Source organism: Musca domestica, unplaced genomic scaffold (genome assembly GCF_030504385.1).
Source record: "Musca domestica strain aabys unplaced genomic scaffold, Musca_domestica.polishedcontigs.V.1.1 18, whole genome shotgun sequence".
In the NCBI taxonomy this organism is placed as follows: domain Eukaryota; kingdom Metazoa; phylum Arthropoda; class Insecta; order Diptera; family Muscidae; genus Musca; species Musca domestica.
Genome location: NW_026712238.1, coordinates 4,109,829 through 4,135,152, shown reverse-complemented (window position 1 = coordinate 4,135,152; position 25,324 = coordinate 4,109,829). Strand labels below are relative to the sequence as shown.

At 35.5% G+C, this 25,324-nt stretch overlaps 1 protein-coding gene across 1 annotated transcript in view; it reads right to left on the bottom strand.

Moving 5' to 3' along the window:
• LOC101891493 (GTPase-activating Rap/Ran-GAP domain-like protein 3) overlaps nt 1-25,324 on the bottom strand; it is a 295,890-nt gene that overhangs the window by 87,388 nt on the left and 183,178 nt on the right. Inside the window, exons 3-4 of the mRNA XM_059120865.1 lie at nt 24,741-24,810; nt 7,017-7,103 (exon numbers count right to left, since the gene is read on the bottom strand). Coding sequence (XP_058976848.1) covers nt 7,017-7,103; nt 24,741-24,810 — 157 coding nt within the window. The remainder of the gene's footprint in view (nt 1-7,016; nt 7,104-24,740; nt 24,811-25,324) is intronic.

The following is a 25,324-nucleotide window of genomic DNA, read 5'->3' as shown; positions in this document are numbered from 1 at the left end:
GACAGAGGATGGAGGATTTTTGCTTTCTTCGTATTCCCTTTCTTTACATAATTTTTTCATAATATTCCTCATCTTATACATGTTTCTAACACTTTCCGACTATTTATGCTTATCAAAAATTAAAAACTTAGAACATTTCAACAACTTTACAATTCTGTCAAGTTGTAAATGAATTCTTGTCAAAGCCATCATTCAACCGGGTGCTTCCCATCCGTCCCACAGTTGGAAACTTTTCAGATTATGGAACACAGTTAAAACATTAAACTTTAAATAATCTACAAAGAAACGCATTGTTGTCTTCTGTACTGCAAACTGTTCCATTGTTCACACGAAGAATGGCAGTGCAGACATGCCATCTAAAGAACAAACAATGCGGGAATACAACAAAATAATCAAAACAAAATAAGGACATCAGAAATGAGAAAATTTCCAACTCCATTCCGCGCCGCTAATGTCAGTTGTGTTGTCTGTATTAGTGATGCGATAATAATAATAATGAGAATACATGTACTTAAATAGCAAGTCATGTTTCATATGAGCTTATGCTGAGATGTCATATTGTGTCGGTATATTTTAGTACCGACAAGGATACATAATTGAATTGGAACAATAAAATCGTAACATTAATACAACATGTTGCTTTTTCATGGTTGCAATGAACCGATAATGACTGTTTTATGTTGCCATAAATCACTTTAGTAAGCCGCCGAAATAATTAAATATGTACTTCCAAAAATATATGTATCTAATTTGATGCTATAAAGAAAAAAATTTGATGCTGTAATTGAAAGAAGCGATAAGGAAAAATTAAATTAAATTATAAAATTTGGTAGAAATCGGATCAGATATAACAATATCTCCGATATAGCCATGACCAGTTGAGAAGAGCAAACACACATCATATGCTTAAGTCTGACTAATTGGGAACTGACGTAGTAATCCATGTTGAGCATCATCGTTCAAGGTATTTTTCACTTCCATTTTCATACCCTCCACCTTGAGGAGGGTACATTAACTTTGTCATTCCGTTTGAAACATCCTTAAATATTCGTCGTAGACCCCAAAAAGTATCTACAGTGTGAGATGAAAAAAACTGCAATCAATTTGAGACTGCTGTCATTTTGAAGCCACTCGTCAGACAGCTGTTAAAATTATTCCAATGACAACTCACTATATTGTTTACAAGCGTACAAAAGCATTTTGGTGAGAATTTTCCAGAAAAAAAGTTATTCGTGATGGAATTCAAGCGTGATAGTGTGATTTCTTTATATTTGGCTGGAAAACCACAAGTAGCTATCGTTAGAGCACTCCAGCATTTAAATGTGAATAAATCTTTTGTGTCTCGTACCATCGCTCGTTATCGTGATACTGGCAGCGTAGCCCGACGCCAAGGAAGTGGACGGAAGAATAGAGCAACACCAGCAGAAATGTTTCGAAAAGTAAAGAAGCGACTTAATCGAAACCCGCGTCGCAGTGGCCGAAAAATGGCTCGTGAGCTGACCATATCGCAATATTGCATTCGCAAATATTGAAAAATGAGCTCGAGGTAAAGTCATTGAAATTTCAATAAGTGCAAGAACTTACACCGCAACAGGAAGAAAAAAGATGCAAAAGAGCTAAAGAGTTGCTTCGCTTGGCCGAAAGTGGTGAACTGTTGAATTTAGTTTTCTCCGATGCCAAAGAGGTCAGCTGAAAATGTGCACCTTCGGTTGGTGATGACTTGTATTAATCGACCCTGGCATCAGAATAAATGCCGAATATTATTACGAAAATATTCTGGAGTGTGGAGTGGTGTATTAAAGCTTTGGGCACGCAAAAATTTTTACCTTGGACATTCCAACAAGACTTAGCACCATCGCACTCAGCACGCGCCATCAGATACAAAATGAGGTTGCTCGCTTCATTTGCAGCGCACAATGGCCACCAAAATCTCCGGATACCAAATCGATCACCTCAAGCACGCGCTTCGCAGGGAATGGGCCAAAATACCACAGAGAAACATTCGGGCAGCGAATGACGGTTTCAGTGGCCATTTGAAGGTCAGAATTCGTGCCACAGGTGACTAATTCGAACAATTCAAGACTTATTGTAAAATTTGCGGCTATTTCCGACATTTTTGCTTTCACTCAATAAAATTAAAAAAAATTAAAAAGTATGGACTTGTAGTTCGTAATGGGTTCTTGCTCCGACGGCAGAACATCTAATATTTGGGTCCACATTTTCCTTTAGCGCGATATTACGATATCCATCCATGTGCGGTATTATGATAATCTTAGTCACATTTACCCACGAAATTATTTTAAATTTGGTATTTAAGAAGATTTGGTAAATGACATTCCCTAAAGTATGAAATTGTCAATAGAGGTTCCCGGGGGTTAGGGTCAGAATAGAACCCTATTGCTTTTGGAGATGATCGCATTATTTTTATGATTTTTCTGATTTTGCAGTTGCTCTACAGGCCACAATTATGACGCAATCGACGCGAAAATTAACATGGAGTTAGAGTATAGGACTGGGCAGAAACCTACCAATTTGAGCGACTATCAGACAAAAATTTGCGGGTAAAATAGACCCTAAATTTTATGTAAAAAATAGAAAAATTTCCACTAAACCGCGAATTTTTTTTAATCCTAGCCAAATCACAAATACATTAAAATATCACTTCTGACCATTAAAATGTGGCTAATAGCCAAGAAATCGGATGCATGGCAAAATAGGTACAATATATATGTAAACGAATTGATCTTATTTATTCTGTTTATAAATCAAGAGCCGCTGAGCCGATTTTTACAATTCCCATCAATTCGGAATGGTTTCTTGCCAGAAAAGTATAAAATCTGAGAAAATCGTCGAAAAATATACCAATTAAAAGTGAATATATTTTCTTCCACATATTTTCAATTTTTGTCATATTTTTTATCGCTTGCGATTTTTTCAATTTGACTTAAAATTTAAAATTGTAAATTTTCTAAATTTTTACATCCCGCAACACTAGGTTCTGAGGGTATTATATCTCTGGGGTAGAGTTAGGGTCAGAATTAAAGCCTATTGTTCTTAAGATGTACATTTAGGGGTTCAAATGGACCAAAAAAAAATTAAATTTTTCTAATTTTGTAGTTACAATTGAAATCTAATCGACACGAAATTTCGCATCAGAGGAGAGTTACGGACAGGGAAGAAGTCTAATATTTTGGATAATCATTGAATTATATTTAGCTGTAAAATGGACCAAAACTTTAGTGTGAAATTTTTTGAATAATTAACAACACTACGGAGTGCATAAATATTGGCCAAATTTTCCGGTTCAAAAAACTAAGAGTAACCTCTGGGCGGGGCTATTTGACATTATTTCAAAAACGAAATCTTCCAAAATGGATTTGGAAATAAGGGGACTTCGAACATATTGTAGTGTTGTAGGGTATCACATGGTCGGCCCCGCACGACTATAGCCTTGGCTTACTTCTTTTAAGTATGATTGAATTCTCCAAATATTAACGCCAACATCTATTTAATCACAAAACAATTACTCTCCGTTTTCCTCCAAACTCCTTAACTTTTGCCGAAGGTTAAAACCAAATTATCAGCTTGAACTGAGATTTGCCGAAAATCCAAATAGGCAAGAACACCCGACACTTGACAATTCTTGCCACATAATTTCATTAAAGTTTTCCCCATCAACTGTGGTCTGTATGAAGTCGCTGTTCGCCACAATTTTGTAGCAACAAGTTAATTGCAACAATAGCTGAATTAATTTTCATAGCTAGTCATTTTGTAAGTTTTCCAATTATAACTGAACAACTTTTTGCAATAATTAAGAACAAGAGGATGATGAGTTGAAGTAGAAGAGTGCCTCATTAAATAACGTTTGCATGAAAAGGGAACTAAATATAACCTACTTGGCTCGTTGCATTTGCTGGAGAGAGAACAATGAAGAATGAGTGTTAACGGAAATTGTAATACATGTTGTGAGAATTATTATGGTATGGTATGCATATATTATAATAGTGTGCATGGAAATGAATGAAAATCTTGAACATGTATTGAATTGGTATGGAGAATGCTTATATTGAATATCAAGTTTATTCCGCGAACAAAACTCAAAAAAATGTTGATAAAAGATATAAACAGAATCTGATATGTCAGTTTCTCTATAAATCTGAAATGAAAAAAACTGCATCCAGTTTTGGACTGCTGTCATTTCTAAACCACTTGTCCGACATATGTTAAAATTATTCCAGTGACACCACAAGCGTCCAGTGTTTACAAGCGTACAAAAGCATTTTAATGATAAATTTCCAAAAAAAAAAGGTTATTCGTGATGGAGTTCAAGCGTGATTGTGTGATTTCTTTATATTTGGCTGGAAAACCACAAGTGGCTATCGTAGAGCACTTCAGCATTTAAATGTGAATAAATCTTTTGAGTCTCATACCATCGCTCGTTACCGTACTGGTAGCGTAGCCCGACGTCAAGGAAGTGGACAGAAGAAAACAGCAACATCAGCAGAAGTGGTTCGAAAAGTAAAGAAGCGACTTGATCGAAACCCGCGTCGCTCGGGGTAAATCCATTAAAATTCCAAAAAGTACATGAACTTACAACGCAACAGAAAGATAATAGTCTCAAACGAGCAAAGTTACCTCACTTGGCCGAAAGTGGTGAACTGCCGAACTTGGCATCTCTCTCTTCGCTCGACCGTAATATCGTGTACCGTGGATCGACATAATTGCCGAATATTATCGCGAACATATTCTAGATGGTGTATTAAAGCCTTGGATACTCAAACATTTTGGCCGCAGACCTTGGACATTCCAACAGGACTCAGCACCATCGCACTCAGCACGCGCCACCCAAGAATGGTTACAAAATGACGTTCCTCGCTTTATTTCCAGTGCACAATGACCACCAAAATCTTCGGATACCAATCCATTGGACTATTGTGTCTGGAGTATTTTGGAAAGCAAGGTTGGCACTTAAAAAATACCAAAGTGTCTATCACCTCAAGCAAGTGCTTCGCCGGGAATGGGTCAAAATATCGCAGAGCAACATTCGATTGAAGGCCATAATTCGTGCCGATGATAACCAATTCGAACAAATCTAAACTTATTCTAAAATCTGATGCTATTTCCGACATTTTCTGCTTTCATTCAATAAAATCAAAAAAAAAAAAATGTAAAATGTTGGCGTTTGACGTTGTTGCAGTTTTTTCTTATCTCGCCCTGTATATGGGAGCTATTTTTAAATTTTGACCGATTATCTCCAATTTCATTTCGTCCTTGGGTTAAAACAAACGACTTGTGCAAAATTTCATCTGGATCGGTCGCATGTATTGTCCTGTACTTTATTTGCAAAAAAACATGGACATGTGGGGCTATACGAAGACGTGGCCCTGCACAGACAATTTTCTGTCACAGGCCGTAATATCCATTACGAACTTCAAATACCAAATACTCCGGTGAATAATGTCGCTTAAATCACCAAACCTACGGCAATAGGAACGTACCGTTATATGGAGACTACACCAAAACGTGGAACTACATGGCCCATTTTCAATACAAAAAGCCCTGCAGACATAACCCACAATTGAGTTAAATTGTATCAACTTACTTTATTTCGTTCTGAAGATAGAGCGATTTCCACAAACAGATAGAAGGACAGACGGACGGGCATTGCTAAATCGACATAGAATTGTATCCTGATCAAGTATATATACTTTGTGAGATCTAAAGTGTATATTTCGAAGTGTTACAAACGGAATGACTAAATTAATATACCCTCCATATCTATGGTGGAGGGTATAAAAATGGCATATTAAATTAATTTCGATCGGAATATTTTCGATATTAAATGAGACAATTTTGTCACAGAACTTGTTACATTAGCTTGTTAATATGCTATCAGTAAAAATAAAATACTATTGTATAATTTAAGATCGCTCTATGACAGATTTATAAACTGCCTATCATCTTTACATCGCTCAGTGACCACACTGAGTGTGCACTTTTCACAGTGGTTTTGATAAAATCCACAACATATTTTCCTCAGTTACATTTCGCCCCACACCTCTCCTTGTTGTTCATTTGTACCTTTTTGCGGTTTGTTCATGATTTTGTCGTTCTTTTTTTTTTTTTTGTATTGTCTCCATAACGAGGACTATTTTCATTCTTTAAGAAGGCGGCATTTATTTGTGCTAACCATTCATTTGTTCGTTCGTTCTTTCGGTTTCTGGCTTTCACAGAACAAACCGAGCTGTCTAGTACATTTCTTAATGTCACACATTTTGTGCTGTTAGTTTAGCCAACTATTTTACGTCTCCCGTACGACCAACACCACAACCATGACATTCCATCACTTTCTGTCCCCAGTTTTACTTATAGTTGTTATATTATGGAAGGTACACCCACCCACATACGAACACTATTCTTACACGTTTAGATCCATGAATATATGACATTTTAGCAAGGAAGAAAAAAAAAACGCTGTATAATGAAGGAGAGTCTTCCTTAGTCGGAAACATAATCAGGATGGGGAAAATGTGCTGGCAAGTCACAACGTTGTGGACTCGTCTTCCTTCTCTCTTTGAACAAATTGCATAGTTTATGTAAAATGTGGCAGACTTAAATTGGTGAATAAATTTTAATATTTATGATAGATACTAAGAACATATTTTCAGTTCCGTTTTTAGAGAATACATTTTTAATTTCTTTATAAATGTCTAGTTAGGAAGTGAAAATTGGACTTAAAGATTTAAGAAAAATGTAAAAAAGAGATAAAAATGAAGCAAATTAAATTATAAAAGCATAAAATTTATGCTTTCTATGCATGGGGGGAAATGCTAGATTTTGGAATGTCTACCATGATTTAACGATAACAAATTAATATTTTGAAAAACTGACTCGACAGAGATAGGCCTTAAAAATATAAAAATTGTGACGAAGTGACATCACACCCTTTTTCAAGGCAATGCCTTTCATTGCATTAAAAACGATATTTAAAATTAGTTTTTTTATACACTTCTTACCTCATCTTTTTCAGCAAGAGATTCTCCATTTTCAACCCGAAATCGTTTAAAGTTTGGATCTATGCCGTCCAAATCTGTTTGTGGTAACTGAAAAATAAAAGAAAATATATAAAATTAGCTAATCAATTTCTGAGTTTTAAATACATCAAAAATGGGATTTTCAAAATAAAAACAAAAAACAAGTAAAAAGCTGTAAGTTCGGCCGGGCCGAATTTTGAGTACCCTCCACTATTTTGAACGAATTTGGCAATTTTCAAAAAAAAATAAAAAAAAAAAAAAATCCGTTAAAAATACTTTTAAAATTTTACCAAAATGTGGACCTGCACAGACAATTTTCTGCCTTAGGCTGCATTTTCCATTACGAACTTCAAATACCAAATGAGAAACAATTCTGATGAATAATGTCGCTAAAATCATCAAAGTACCGTTATATGGAAGCTATAAGAAGACGTGGACCTGCACAGAAATTGTATTATCCATTACGAACTTCAAATGCGAAATTTAAAACAATGGAGCATTATGCATTCTACATACCAAATGTGATACAATTCCGGTGAAAAATGTGACCTATATTGACAGTTCTCGGCAATGATGTTTCCAAACTCCCAAAATACCTTCAGTCTACTGTTACATTTATATGGAGGCTGTACTACAATATGGACCTATATGACTCATTTTCAATACCAACAAGTAAAAAAGGAGATTATTTCCGCCGTGCCGAACGTTAACTCCCTCCACCATTTTGAAGGAAGTGGAAAAATTAAAAAAAAAAATCCGACGATATAAACCGACGTGGATCTGCATAACTAATTTTTTGTCATAGTCTATAGTACCGATTCTGAAATTTAAAAACGAAACAACTCCGATGGATAATGTAACTAAAATCATCAAAATTCTGAAAGGTGGGAGGTACTGTTATATGGGGGCTATACGTAAACTGGAAACCATATGGCCCTTTACGAACTTATCGTGCCTACTGACAAAATACACATTATAGACTTCTATCTCAATTTTTTTCGAAATATAGAATTACAATAGAAAGACGGACATCGCTAAATCGACTTAAAAATGTCGGACATATCATAAAATTTTAGAATAAGTTTAGATTTGTTCGAATTGGTCACCTTTGGCACGAATTATGGCCTTCAAACGGCCAATGAAACCGTCACACACTGCCCGAATGTTGCTCTGCTGTATTTTGGCTCATTGCTTGAGGTGATCGACACTTTGGAATTTTTTAGTGCCAACATTGTTTTCCAAAATACTCCAGACACAATAGTCCAACGGATTGGTATCCGGAGATTTTGGTGGCCATTGTGCGCTGGAAATAAAGCGGTATCCTCAGAGCGACCATCGGCTGTTATGGCGGACTGCACTATCCGCAAGGCCGGGGCTTGAGTTCTGGTGGCCAACCGAAGGTGCACATTTTTGGCTGATCTCTTTGGCAAGTAAACACCATAATTTTGTTTGTTTACGAACTGCTGGAAAACGAATGCTTTCTCATTGGAGAAAACCAAATTCGGCAGTTCACCACTTTTGGCCAAGCGAGGCAACTCTTTAGCTCTTTTGAGTCTATTTTCTTTCTGTTGCGGTGTACGTTCTTGCGCTTTTTGGAATTTCAGTGGCTTTAACCCGAGCTCATTTTTCAATATTTGCCGAATGGAATATTGCGATAAGTTAAGCTCACGAGCCATTTTTGGGCCACTACGGGCTTAAATCAAGTCACTGTAGCTGTTTTCTTGCGTCCACTTCCTTAAATTCGGGCTACGCTACCATGTATCACGGTAATATATGATGGTACGAAACTCAAATGATTTATTCACATTTAAATGCTGGAGTGCTCTAACGATAGCCACTTGCGGGTTTCCAGTCAAATATAAAGAAATCACACTATCACATTTGAATTCCAAAACGAATAACTTTTTTTTTTCTGGAAAATTCTCACCAAAATGCTTTTGTACGCTTGTAAACAATATAATGAACTGTCACAGGAATAATTTTAATAGCTGTCGGACGAGTGGCTTAGAAATGACAGCTATATCCCTAAAATTTTAAGTACTTTCTTCTGGTCTGAATTCCGTCGGAATTGCCAAGATTCCGTCTTTTTGGGCTGATATTAGCCATTTGGTGCTCAATAAACTTGATTTCCGATAAATATATAAATGTATGCAAGTTATATCTAAATTTGATCCGATCTCAATAAAAGTTTACACAGGTATTTCGGCGCTGCATCTGATATCTTGTACCAAACATCATTCTTGTGGAGTGCATATAAACATGTGAGTGATTTAAAACCACAAATCGGATGAATCATATATATGAGAGCTATAGCTATATCTGAACCGATTTTCCGAATTTGGTGTACTTGCTTTTAAACTGATGCTAAAATTCAGGTCATTTGGGCTGATGTTAGTCATTTGGTGTACAATTAACCCGAAATCTGTTGCAATTATATATAGGAGTTGTATCTAAGTTTGAACCGATTCTTACCATTTTCAATAGAATTCGTCCTTGGGCCAAAGACATATTTTTTTCGAAAATTTCATCTCAATCTGATAATAATTGCGTCCTGCATTTTTTTAACAAGAAAACATGGACGGACGGATAAACATACATAAATCGACTCAGAAAGTGATTCTATGAAGATCCTCATAACTAACTATGGGTCTATCTCGCTTCAAACAAGTGCACAAAGACATAATGCCTTAACCACTACGTCGTGTGGGGTCTTATATTTGGTTAATCGTTTCAAGTCCTAAAATGTGCTTATTTAAGTCAGTAGGTGCTCATAAGATTTTGTGCAAGGTTAATTTAAATAAGCACCTGTTGTAGGTTAAATCCAATCAACTCTTTCCGTCTGTAGATTTGTGGAGTGTTAATTATGTGAAGCTCAAGGGCTAATTATTTTGTTTTAATTTGAATCTCTTATTAATTTACACTTTTTAGTTAACAAATCATCAAACCAATCATTGGCAATTTTAGGATATTTTACTCCCACCACAATGTGTTTCATATAAAATAATTCATTCAAATAGTCCAAACCCCCATGGGAACAATTGTGTTCTCAACCAGAAAAAAAACTATACCACATCATGCATTTCTAATTCAATGTTCGTAAATATTTACTTAGCTTATACGACTACTCAAAAAGATTTATAAACGATATGTTATCTTCATGATACATTTTAATATTTTAATCCCCCAGCAGTGTGGCCCCAGCCAACCGGCTCTATATGCGTTAAGTAAATTGTAAATATACACAGGGCTTACAAAGAGAGAGGCCGATAGAGGGATGTGAGTAATTAACACACCCATTATCATCATGCCATGCATTGGTGAGATAGGCATTCGTGTATTACAAGAGGATTACATCAGGTGTAAGTTTCTTCAATTAACAGTAATTAACACACCCATTATCATCATCATCATGCCATGCATTGGTGAGATAGGCATTCGTGTATTACAAGAGGATTACATCAGGTGTAAGTTTCTTCAAATTGAAGAAGAGTGATTATATAAAAGTGACAATGTCATTTATGCCATGTTACGCGAATATACATATTCACACCCACACTCACATTAACGTACATATGAATGAACATTTCCATTCCCATAGATAGACAGACAGCAAAATATGCATGAGAGGGCAATTCGTTCATGCATGTGTGAATCTTTACGGAGAAAAAATTGACTTGATTTCAATAGAAAATATCAGATACAGATACGAAGCTTATTCACCTCGTCAGTTTCATTCATGAGTTTTGCTTTTAACCCAGATGCCAATTCATCTTTCCGTATGTGTGCCACTGCCCACACATTTCCCCCTCTTCTATTTGCCTTTATATATAACATTTCCACTTTTCTTCCAAGAAAAGGAATTTATTGATATAGGGGGGGAAATGTATCGAAAATAATATTGAACATTTGTAGATATTTAATTGCTGTACCATTTATGTGTAGCAAATTAACATGATTTATATCCATTTTATCAAACAATTAATGTGATATTATCGAATAACAGGTACGCAGTTAGGAGATTAGTCAACAAATTAATTAGTTAACAGCTTAGTAAACAATATAACAAATAATCAATTGCTGAAGTATGGTGACGCCAAACCCCCTATTATGTCTGCACCTACACCTTTGCGAAAAATTTCGGTGTAAAGATGGTAAAATAAAAGTTAGGCAGGCTTTTGCAAGCGACCAAATTTTATTATAGTATGGAGGGTATATTAAGTTTGTCATTCCGTTTTTAACACCTCGAAGTATACATTTTAGACCCCACAAAGTATATACATTCTTGATCAGCATAAACTTCTATGTCGATTTAGCAATGTCCGCCGTCTGAGGAAATCAATTTAGCTTCCGAACGAAATGGAGTAGGTTGATAAAATTTTACTCAAATGTGTATTATGTCTGCAGGACTTTTGGTATTGAAAATGGGCCATGTAGGTCTACGACTTCGTATAGCCCCCATATAACGGTACCTCTCGATATTCGGTATTTTGATAATTTTAGCGACATTATTCAACAAAATTGTTCCAAATTTGGTATTTGAAGTTCGTAACGGATACTACAGCCGAAGACAGAAAATGAGCCATGTAGGTCCAGGTCTTCGTATAGCCCACATATAACGCTACCTCCCGATATTGGGTATTTTCCTGATTTTAGAGACATTATTTACCGGAACTATTTTAAATTTGGTATTCGAAGTTCGTAGTGGATACTACAGCCTATGGCAGAAAATTGTCTGTGGAGGTTCACGTTTTATAACCCCCATGATACCTCCCTATGTTCGATATTTTGATGATTTTAGCTACATTATAAACTGATTTTTTTCAAGTTTCGCATTTGAATATTGTAATAGCTTATGACAAAAGATGTCTATGCAGGTCCACGTCGTCGTATAGATCCTGACATTTTTTTATTTATTTATTTTTTTATTTTTTGAAAATTGCCAAATTTCCACCAAAGGTGTAGGGTATTCAAAGTTCTGCCAGGCCGAATGATAGGTTGTGCAGATAACAGCATATGCAGCGTATGCGGGGAATATAATTAAATATTGGAGAATTTTCTCTCCCAATGCCCTGCGTTTACAAATATCAGATCTCAATTCTTAGGGAACGACGTCAAGGCTACTGAATTTCAAACTGTCGGTCTTCTTTCAACAACCTCTTAGTCTAGAGCGCACAACAGGCCTATACTGGCTTAAGAGTATGTCCACCAGGACATGTGGCGATCTTTTCGCCCCTAACCTCACCTAACCTTGATCGAGTTCGGATATGGGCCATATCGGTCCACTTCTTCTGTTCTTCCCCAACAAAAGGTCGAAATTTTCAAAAAAAAAAAAAAAAAAAAAAAAAAAAAAAAAAAAAAAAATACTGCACAGAGAGTGGAGCGATAACCCGATATTGCTCCAACATTGCAAAACCTAATATTTGCATCAGTGCTAGGTCAAATGCAAAAGCGAACAATATCGGTCCATTCCATCAAGTACCTAATCTCAAAGGTTCAAAATTTACAAAATGTGATGTAAGAGTCTGATTTTCTTCAAATTACACAAATCATGGCAGTTCAAAAAAACTGCAAATAACTTAAGACTGCTGTCATTTCTAAGTCACTTATCCGACAGCTGTTAAAATTATTCCAGTAACAGCTCATTATATTGTTTAGAAGCGTACAAGAGCATTTTATTGTCAATTTTCCAGCAAAAAAGTTATTCGTGATGGAATTCAAGCGTGATGGAGTGATTTCTTTATATTTGACTGGAAAACCACAAGTGGTCATCGTTAGAGCACTCCAGCATTTAAATGTGAATAAATCTTTTATCATCTCTCGTTACCGTGATACTGGTAGCGTATCCCGACGTCAAGGAAGTGCACGGAAGAGAACCGCAACATCAGCAGAAATGGTTCAAAAAGTAAAGAATCGATTTGATCGAAACCCGCGTCGCAGTGGCCGAAAATGGCTTGTGAGCTGAACATATCACAATACTCCATTCGGCAAATATTGAAAAATGAGTTCGGGGTAAAGCCGTTGAAATTCGAAAAAGTGAAAGAACTTACAACGCAATAGAAAGAAAATAGACTCAAAAGAGCTAAAGAGTGGCTTCGCTTGGCCAAAAGTGGTGAAATGCCGAATTTGGTTTTCTCCGCTCCGATGAGAAAACATTCGTTGTTCTGCAGTTTGTAAACAAACAAAACGATGGTTTTTACTTGCCAAAGAGGTCAGATGAAAATGTGCACCTTCGGTTGGCCACAAGACTCAAGCGCCGGCCATGGTGATGGTGTTGGCCGTCATAACAACCGATGGTCGCTCTCCGCTCGTATTAATCGACAGTGGCATCAGAATAAATACCGAATATTATCGCGAAAATATTCTGGAGGGTGTATTAAAGCCTTGGGCACGTAAACATTTTGGCCGCACACCTTGGACATTTGAACAGAACTCAGCACGCGCCACCCAAGAAGGGTTACAAAATGAGGTACCTCGTTTTATTTCCAGCGCACAATGGCCACTATTGTGTCCGGAGTATTTTGGAAAGCAAGGTGGGCACTAAAAAATACCAAATTGTCGATCACCTCATGGGCCAAAATATCACAGAGCAACATTGGGGTAACGTGTGACAGTTTCATTGGCCGTTTGAAGGCCATAATTCGTGCCAAAAAGTGATCAATTCGAACAAATTTAAACTTATTCTAAAATTTGATGATATTTCCGACTTTTTTGTTTTCATTCAATAAAATTAAAAAAAAATGTAAAAAATATATCATTTTACTTTGTTGTGGTATTTTTATAGCACCCTGTCCAGTCCAGTCCAGGTTTTCATATAGCCCCACATATAATAGTATCCAACGATTTTCGCTATTTCGATAATCCTAGTCTTTTTTACCCACGAAATTGTTTCAAATTTGGTATATTTTGTTTTCAAATTTGGTAAGATATAACAATACCTTCCGATATTCGGTATTTTGATGAGTTTAGTGACATTATTCACTTTTAAAATTTTGTATTTGATGTTCGTAGTAGATTCTACAGTCTGAGACAGAAAATTATTTTCGCAGGTCCACGTCTTCGTATAGCCCCAATATAACGGTGCCTCCGATATTCGCTATTTTGATGTTTTTAGCTACATTATTCACCGTTTTTTTTTTTAAGTTTCGCATTTGAATATTGTAATGGCTTAAGACAAAAGTTACCTATGCAGGTCCATGTCGTCGTATAGACCCCAATATAACAGCTACATTCGGTATTTTTAAGATTTTTAAATAAATTGTAACGGATTTTATTGTTTTTGATAATTGCCATATTCGTTCCAAGTGGTGGAGGGTATTCAAAGTTCGGCCTGGCCGAACTTACAGCTTTTTTCTTGTTTTTTTTTTTTTTTACTTGTATTTTTTCGGGAGCTTTACTTAATATGCATAATGGTGTAGGGAATCACATAGTTGTCCCGGCCATATATTTTGGTTAAGTGTATACTTTCTGTGATTATACCCTACAACACTATGTGTTGGGGGTATTATAAGTTTGATTGGGCCAAAAATTATGTAACACCACGAAATATTGATTTCCCTCATAGGAAAGTATATATGGATCTTCCTATCTCGCCGAGCTGAGTCGATCTAGCTATGTATGTCCGTCCGTCCGTCTGTCCGTCTGTCCATGTTAATTTGTAATCACTCTACAGGTCGCAATTATGGCCCGATCTTCACGAAATTTAGAATGGAGGTGGGGCTAGGGTCAGAATAGAACCCTATTTCTTTTGAAGATGATCGCCAAATGTTTAGGGGTTGAAATGGACCAAATACTGAAAAAATGTCGGATTTTGAAGTAGCTGTACAAGTCGCAATTATAGACCAATCGACGCGGAATTTCGCATGTAGCTAGAGTTTATGGCGTGGAAGAAGCCTACCAATTTGAGTGGTCATCGGATAATATTTAGCGGGTAAAATAGGCCATATCTTTTTTGTTGACAAAATTCAAAATTTTTCATTAAACCGCGAATATTTTAAATCCCGGCGAAATCACAAAGCCATGACAAGGTTACTTCTGATCTTTACATTGATGTAAAGATCCAAAAAATTGGATATATAGCAAATATATGCGATATATATGTCTATCAAAGAAGATATGCTTGAAAGATCTCATATATGTCGAGAACGGCTGAACTGATTTCGACAGTTCTCATTAATTCAGAATGGCCTCTTGGCAGGAAAGGAAAAACGTTTAAAAAACGCATACAAGTATCTCTCTAAAGATGAAAATATTGATTTTGTAATATTTTCTCATATTTTTTCCATTTTGTCATATTTTTGGCATATTTTCATTTTGAATAAACATTTGGTAATCTTTCTACAGCTAACAGAACTAAGTAGTTAGGATATCAGGATATCATATACAGATCGCATTTATGGCCCGATCCTTACGAAATTTAGCATGGGGATAAAATGAGGGTCAGAATATAAGCCTACTCTTTTTGGAGACGATCGCCATATATTTACGGGGTTGAAATAGACCAAAAAAATAGACCATTCCAGTGACTCTTTGGAGAATTCACAAATACAGGAAAGACGCACTTCTGACTATTTCGTTAACGCTGATTTCGTTGAAGAATATAGTCAAATGTCTGTATCTCATATAGATGCGCTTCAGTCAAAAACCTATAGTAAATGTTAATTTTTTGCCACTTCTGAGAGATTATAGGTCTTTGGGAATTGTTGGTTCCAGATCTAGGAAGACCATTTACGTGCAACATCTACCAATAAATTGGAAATGAGGAAATTAGTTTAAGTTGCTATTATTCGAAAATTAGAGAACGAAACCTGATGGTTTTCTTTTGTTATTTTTCACAATATCTTGTGGAATTCTTTCGAGTATCTCGCCTATATAAACTGTATCGTTTATTATACAAAGAAGACTAGACAAAATGCCATTTGAGCAAATGGTTTGTGTCTATACTATTCAGATAACAGCACATGACAGGACATTGTTAATATAAAAAACCCCATTTATAGAAATATAAGACAAACAAAAATTTGAAAAATCCAAAAATTGGGTTTCGAAATTTTACTCCATAGATTTTCCCAGTTAATTGCATATTGCCTAAGCGGTTTTAATCGCTTAACATTGCTAACTATGTTGTTACGATATCATAACAACAGAGGTTTTTTCAAAGGGTTGCCATATCTTGACTCTGTCTTGTCCCATCTTTACACTTCTATGTCTTTGTATTATAGTGTTGTAGGGTATTCAACGGTCGGCCCCGCTCGACTGTAGCCTTTGCTTACTTGTTTCATTATGATAATATCTCACAACTTATATTACGATATTTACGTCGAAATTTTGCTTTTCCCATTAAACATTGCCATTCCATAGATACTCAAATTAAAAACTTAGTTTAATACCATGTAAACGATTAATCAACGCTTAATCCGATACCAGAGGAGATATACGACAATATAAAACCCAAATAACGTGTCCTTTTTTTCCATGGTTACTCATGGATTCATTCTCCTCTCACCACTACAAAAAATTATAAATCCATGGAGTTCTTTTTTAAACCCTTTTCATTTCCAAACTAGTTCAAACATATACGACAGGTACATATGTTTCCAACCATCATACATTGTATCCGTTTGTACGTGTGTGTGAGTACACATACACACTTGATACATGAAGTTTTCTACTCAACAGGAAACACATGCTCTGTGGCAAAGAACCCAAAACAGTTTCTCATATTTTGTGTGTAGTTGTTTCCGTTCTTCGAATAAATTTGCTAACCAACCTAAAAACGGCCATCGAGTTTCTTACGAATTTATGAATAACAACAGGCAAATGCACTGGGACCGAAGAATGTTTTCTAGGAATTACTTTTTGCAGCCAAGTCAAAAAGCAGAAAAAAAAGAAACGCTTTAAAACGAAAATAAAAAGGTTTTACGTATTTTGGTCAAACTTTTTGTTAAGTTTTGTATTTCTGTCTGCACATTTGGGAAAGTTCGCCATAAGCCGAAGCAAATCAAAAGGTATAAACTTTGCACTATGAGAAAAGTTTATTTTAGCAAAGATATGTTCAATTAGCTCAACATGAGTCCCCCTTTTAGTTGGAGTAGAATAATATGTGGTAAAGTTTTATGAAAGTCTCCGATTTGAGTTAAAGTTTTCTAAACTAATTTCTTCAATATATATACAAAATATTTAAACTGCCAATTGCATTTGTCATCTTTATGAGGCTCAACGACATTTAATATATATATATTTCTTTCCAATAATATTTATTTTAGTAATCTTTTGGATAATCTTTTTCATCCATCTTCCTTTAATAATGACTCACTGATTTTTAACCATCCTTTTTCCATAACAATGAGTCCCATTTTTTCTCATTAACACAAAATTAAGCAAAAAACATAATGACAAAGAAAATTACTCAGGAAGCAGAGCAAAATTAAAATTTTCCAAACAAGTGATTTTTAATTGAACAAACATTTTTTGTTCTAAATATCGTTTGCTATTTCCATCTGTGAAAAGGGGGAAAATAACGCAAATTGTCGGACGCTGAATATTTGGAAGACTTTGGACAGTTTAAATCAAATTCTTAGGCAACAAGAGAGACCTCAAACGTATAAATACTGGGTGAGATAAAAAAACTGCAACAAAGTCAAAAGCTATATTTTTTGCATTTTTTTTTTTTTTAATTTTATTGAATGAAAGCAAACAAGTTAAAAAGCAGTAAGTTCATACGGGCCGAACTTTTTATACACTCCACCATTTGGAAAAAAAATTGGAAACATTCAAAAAATAAAATACGTTTGAAATGCGGTTAAAATCTTAAAAATACCGAATGTAGCAGTTATATTGGGGTCTATATGACGTTGAGCAACATGGGAATTGTTTGTTTTAAACCATTACCATATTATAAACGGGTATAATGTAGCATCTTCAAAATACCGTATATAGGGAGGTACCATTATATCGGAGCTATACGAAGACATGGACCTGCATAGACAATTTTCTGTCACAGACTGTAGCACTTCTCACATTTTTTAATGTTTTAAAAGCACGTTGAGTTTTCACAATTGACTTCTTCTGTTGAATGTAAATTTCAACTATTTCAGAGAGCTCGCGTGGCCTGTATTGGTTCATGGTAAAAATCTGCTTGGACTGACGCTTCAAACGCGGTATGTCATTAAGCGATGTGACATCTCTGTGAAAAGTTATGGCGTTGCCAGATGGGTGATATACTTTATTGGGTCTGATATGAGTATTTTGAGGAGTTACAAACGGAATGACAAAGTTAATATACCCTCCATAGAATGGTGGAGGTTATAAAAATGCCAGAAGTAGCATCAAATTTTGGAATAAGTTTAGATTTGTTCGAATTCGTCATTTTTGGCATGTATTATGGCCTTCAAACGGCCAAAGAAAATGTCACACGCTGCCTGAGTGTTGCTTTGCGACATCTTGGCCCATTCCCGGGGAAGCGCTTGCTTGAGGTGATCGTCACTTTGGTATTTTTAGTGCCAACCTTGCTTTCCAAAATACTTCAGACACAATAGTCCAACGGATTGGTATCCGGAGATTTTGGTGGCCGTTGTGTGCAGGAAATGAAGCGAAGAACCCCATTTTGTAACCATTCTTGGGTGGCGAGTGCTGAGTCCCCTTGGAATGTCCAAGGTCTGCGGCCAAAATGTTTGCGTGCCCTAGGCTTTAATATCCATCCGCATATTTTCGCGATAATATTCGGCATTTATTCTGATGCTACGGTCGATTAATACGAGCGGAGAGCGACCATCAGCTGTTATGGCGGCCCACACCATCAACAAGGCCGGCGCTCGAGTTCTGGTGGCCAACCGAAGGTGCACATTTTCACCCGACCTCTTTGACAAGTAAACACGTTAATTTTGTTTCTTTAGAAACTGCTGGACAACGAATGTTTTCTCATCAGAGCAAAACCAAATTCGACAGTTCACCACTTTCGGCCAAGCGAAGCAATTCTTTAGCTCTTATGAGTCTGTTTTCTTTCTATAAGTTTTTGCACTTTTTTGGATTTTCAATAGCCTTACCCCGAGCTCATTTTTCAATATTTGCCGAATGGAATATTGCGATATGTTCAGTTCACGAGACATTTTTCGGCCATTGCGACGCGGCTTTCGATCAAGTCGCTTCTTTACTTTTCGAATCATTTCTGCTACAGTCGAGATACGCTTCATTCACATTTAAATGCTGGAATGCTCTAACGATAGCCACTTGTGGTTTTCCAGCCAAATATAAAGAAATCATACTATCACGCTTGAATTCCATCACGAATAACTTTTTTCTGGAAAATCCTCAGCAAAATGTTTTTTTACGCTTGTAAACGATATAATGAGCTGTCACTGGAATAATTGGCTTGGAGTGGCTTAGAAATAACAGCAGTCTGAAGTTGGTTGCCTTTTTTTCATCTCACCTTGTATATATCCAAATCTGAACCGATCTTGATACAATTTGGCAGAGGTACTTTGGGCTGTATCTGATGTTTGATACAAACATCATTCATGTGAGGTGCCTATTAGGAATGTGGGGGATTTAAACACCAAATGGAATGAAGCCTATATATAGGAGCTATGGCTATATCTGAATCGATTTTCTCCGAATTCGAGGAACTTGCTTTTAGACTGAATTCGGCCAGATGTACCAAAATTCCGGACTTTTGGACTGATATTGGCTATTTGCCGCACAATTAACCCGAAATCCGTTGAAGATATATGTGGGAACTATATCCAAATATGAAGCGGTCTTGATCAAATTTGCCAGAGGCATTTCCATGCTCTATAAGATCTCTGGTACCAAATATCATTGTTGTCAAATGCATATTACGAATGTTAGAGACTTAAGCACCAAATAGGATGAAATATATATATGGGATCTATAGCTTTATCTGAACCAATTTTCTTCACATTCGATGTACTTGCATCTATACTGAACTCGGTCGGATGTAAAAAATTTAGGACTTTTGGACTGATATTGGCAATTTGGTGCATAATTAACCTGAAATCGGTTTAAGATATATGTGGTAACTATATCCAAATTTGGACTGATCTTGATAAAATTTGGTAGCTGTATTTCTGGGCAGTATCTGATATCTGATACCAAACATCATTCTTGTGGGGTGCATATTACGTGTGTGGGAGACTTAAACACCAAATCGGATGAAACATATATATAAGACCCATAGCTATACCTGAACCGATTTTCAACAAAATTTGATGCACTTGCATACCGACTGAATTCTATCGGATGTGCCAAAATTCTGGTCATTAGGACTGATATTAGCAACTTGGTGCATAATAAATCTGACTCGGAAAAAAATTGTAGCTATATCCTAATCGGATACGATATCGGTAAAATTTTACAGAAGTAATTTGAGCTTCATAAATTATCTGGATCAAATTCGCCAACTTTGAGGTCTTTACTTCTAGTCTGAATTCAGTCGAATTTGCCAATCTTCAGGTCATTTTGGTTTATATTGGCCATTTGGTGCACAATTAACCCGAAATCGGTTGAAGATATATATGGAAGCTATAACTAAAAATATATAACTAAAAATAATTCGAGAAAAATATTTACATATTTATTGGCATCTTTTTATATATTTGTGATTTATAAATATTCGCTGTCTATTTCACTCGTAAATATTGTCCGATGACCATCCAAATTGTTAAAATGCGAAGCCCTAAACTCTAGCCCCATGCAAAATTCTATGTCAATTTGTATATTATTATGACCTATAAAGCAGCTTAAATTTTTTTGTGGGCGGACTTTAATAACTAGATTGATTCAGCTCTGCGAGATAGGAAGGTCCGTATATATTCCTAGGACTTGGGCCAATATTTTGAGTTTACATATTTGTGGCCTGATCAATCTTATATAGCCTTACGCATAGTATTGTGGGGTATAATTACAAAAAATTTAATGACTCATGGATTGCAACAAATTAGAACAAATTGCCTAAACTTAAAGGGAAACACTAAGTTTTCACATCCACAAAAGATGCACGGAAACAGTAACTGGCAATATCCTCCATTACCTCCATTATATGAGGCACTTTTCCCGTTTCGTCAGTTTGTGCTGTGCTGTTGTTTGACATTCTAGCTTTATTCGGTTTTGCAAACCATACTTTTATTGAGAGTTTTTTTTTTTTTTTTTTTGTCATAGACTATGAATTAAACATGTCACACACATGACAACCATATCTATATATATAAAAGGAAGTTGTGTTAGTTACTACGCTTATAACTTAAGAACCGCTGAACAGATTTTAACGATTCATACAAATTCGGAATTGTCTCTTTTCCGAAAAGGATAATATCCAAAAAAGCGCGTAAAAATGTGATATATTAACATTTTCATTTTGACTTTTGAAATGTACAATAGTAATGTTTTATTTTGCATGATTTTTTTCAATTTTGACTTATTTTTTTCTAATGTACATTTGTAGTGTTTTTTATATTTTATTTTTGAATTTGAATATTAATACCAATTTAATTGACTTGATTTCTTAAGAACTGAAATTGATGGCGGGTTACATGGAAGTGTAGTACCGAATTATGTGGTGGCGAAACGGAATAGATGATGATGAATAGATGAAATAATTTATCGCGGCCATACCAAAGTTAAAAAATAATTACTTTTTCAAAATCGCTAAAAAATCACAAAAAAGAGATCTCATTGCAAAAATTCTCAAAATGGGGAAAATCGAAAAAAAATTCAATGGAATCGAATTTTAAAATAATAGTACATTCTATTGATAAACTTTGTAAGGATCTTTAAACATTTGCTGTAAAAAATCAGCGAAGAAGTTGAAGATTTTTTCAATTTGTTATTCTTCTTTTTATACCCTGCAACACTATGTGTTGGGGGTATTATAAGTTTGATTGGGCCAAAAATTATGTAACACCACGAAATATTGATTTCCCACATAGGAAAGTATATATGGATCTTCCTAGCTCGCCCAGCTGAGTCGATCTAGCTATGTATGTCCGTCCGTCCGTCTGTCCGTCTGTCCATGTTAATTTGTAATCACGCTACAGGTCGCAATTATGGCCCGATCCTCACGAAATTGAAAATGGAGGTGGGGTTAAGGTCAGAATAGAACCCTATTTCTTTTGGAGATGATCGCATAATATTTAGGGGCAGAAATGGACCAAATACTGAAAAAATGTCGGATTTTGCAGTAGCTATACAGGTCGCAATTATAGACCAATCGACGCGGAATTTCGCATGTAGCTAGAGTTTAGGGCGGGGAAGAAGCCTACTAATTTGGGTGGTTGGTGGCTGAACTGATTTCAACAGTTCTCATTAATTCAGAATGGCCTCTTGGCAGGAAAGAAAAAACGTCTAAAAAAATCGCATAAAAATATCTCTCTAAAGATGAAAATATTGATTTATAAAAATTTTCTCATATTTTTTCAATTTTGTCATATTTTTGGCATATTTTCATTTTGAATTAAACATTTGGTAATATTTCTACAGCTAACAAAACTAAGTAGTTAGGATATCAGGATATCATATACAGATCGCATTTATGGCCCGATCCTTACGAAATTTTGCATGGGTATAATATGAGGGTCATAATAGAAGCCTACTCTTTTTGGAGATGATCGCCATATATTTAGGGGTTGAAATGGACCAAAAAAACTACAAAATTGTCGGCAGGTCGTAATTGAAAGGGGGTTACCGGACATTGCAAAAGCCAAGCAGTTTGGATGGCCATCCAAAAATATTCAATGTGTGAAATAGTTTGCCACCTTTTGTAGACAAAATACGAAAATGTCTATTCCAGAGACTTTTTGGAGAATTCACAAATACAGGAAAGACGCACTTCTGACTATTTCGTTAACGCTGATTTCGTGGAAGAATATAGTCAAATGACTGTATCTCATATAGATTCGTTTCAGTAAAAACCCAATAATAAATGTTAATCGTTTACCACTTCTGAGAGATTATAGGTCTTTGAGAAATATTGGTTCCAGATCTAGGAAGTGCAACATCTACCAATAAATTGGAAATGAGCAAATTAGTTTAAGTTGCTATTATTCGAAAATTAAAGAAAGAAAGCTGATGGTTTTCTTTTATTATTTGTCACAATATCTTGTGGAATTCTTTCGAGTATCTCGCCTTTATAAACTGTATCATTTATTATAGTGTTGTAGGGTATTCAACGGTCGGCCCCGCTCGACTGTAGCCTTTGCTTACTTGTTTCAATTTGTATTATCATATTGAATTCGGTGAATTTTTTGTGAACAAAATAAAGAATAATTTCTCACTACATACAATTTTTCACAAAAAAAAAAACAAAAAAAAAAAATTAAATAAGTGGGAAATAGGATGTTAACTGACATCTACCTTTCAACTCCAGGGCCTACTTCGTGGTTCAGCTGGAAGATGCGAACACATTAAAATAAAACAAAAATGACAGAAAAAACCTAATGGGGCTCATTGAAAAGCGTGGAACTACTTCTTTCATGTGACAATAATCCTTCAATGAGAGCTCAAAATGCAAAATTCTTTGGGAGTACAATCAGTAAAATGCCAAATTTAAAGGGTGCAAATAAGAATAATAAGAAAAGGATTTCTATCCGTCCAGAAATTCTTTCCAAACCTTATTGCCTTAATTGGCATCTTTGTTTCTAAGGGGGTAGAGAACCTCTTCGCATAAAATTTTACATTTTCAGAGTAGGGCCCATTTTGGTCTTGACCACATTCATCAATTGATTTGGCTAAAAATTGTATTTATGCTACCCTGGGGTAGGATAATTGCTACATCGGAATTTATTTAAGTAAAGTCCCCACATTGGAGTATTCCCAAGTCCACTTTCACATCTAATGTGTGGTCAGAAAAGAAAATTTTGTATTCTATTGAATTTGTAACCCCCAAGAGAATATTGGTTGGCCTACATTTTGGTATAACCCTCATATGAATGTTTCCCTGATTTCAGCTATGACCTTGGTCTTTTTCAACTGATTTGGCCTTTATTTGGCATCTTGACTTTTCTATTTCGAGGGTCTTGACCACATTTTCCAATCGATTTTGCTATATTTAGGCTACTTTGTGAGTAGAGAACCATCTTACAGAAAAATGTCAATATAGGTAAACATTTTGGTACAGTCCCCATATAGTTCCCAGGGCCGCCGATCTATAGTGATTTTTACCGATTGGCGGACAACAACATGGGCATTGTTGATTCGTCATTGAATTTTACTATGAACAAGAACATAGACTTCTTAGGGACTCTAAAGCGCAATCTGAGGTGCTATGGTAATGGGTGTAAAAACGTAATTAACTTTGACTATTCAGAAATTATTTTGCCCTCTTTAAATAGGTATTTATTTCTATTTAGTCGGATCAATATTTATGTTAACATTTGTTCACCTTTATGAGCCAGATTTGCGAAATATTATGCTATACAAAAGTTGCATTGAAGACTAAAACTACGGGCCGGCAACGCGGACCGGGCCAGCTAGTTATTTATATACATAACCAATTACGTAAATACATATATGTATGTGAGCTGTTAAAGATTAAAAATTAATTTTGTTTTTAATTAAAAAAATATGGTGTACCCTAAAAAGATGTGTGTTTTTTCGCATAACCAACATTCAATTACAGTCAATGTTTGTTTTTGAAAAAATAACGTTTTTAAATATTAACAGATTATTTTTCGTTTTTAGGGTTGCTTGCTGGCTTACCTGATCAACTGAACCGTAATGGTGTCGTGAAAATACTCCGCGACGTGATATCAATTCCGTGGCCGATGAACTGAAATTACAAAAGTAAATAAAAGAATATTGTGAGAAAAAAGTTTTGTTATTATGCGGGAGGGTAAATTTTTCAAACAGAAACAACAAATAAGAAACAGCAAAACTTTGAAATTTGTTTTGTTTGCGTACATCCACGCGTATACGAGATGTTAATATTCAATCTGCGGGTTTCCGCAACGTATACGCAGCAATGTGCTATGATGTAATTTGAAATGTTGCATACGAAGTAAATATCAATGTAGCTATAATATGTGCATATCATATTCTGTTTAAGATTGTATTTCTGAAACTTTGTGACCGCGATTGGGTTTGTTTTAAGAAGGAAGTTGGTATATTCAGAAATGTCGGCAGAAAATTGTACGAGGAGTTTTGAATGAATATTTTTAAAACCAACATCACAACATAGAGAGTTTAAAATAAGTTAGTGGTAGTGTAAAGACGATATCACAATATGTGGTCCACTTAGATAGAATGAAGGTCAAAAATTCTATATAGACGGACTGAAGGATAGG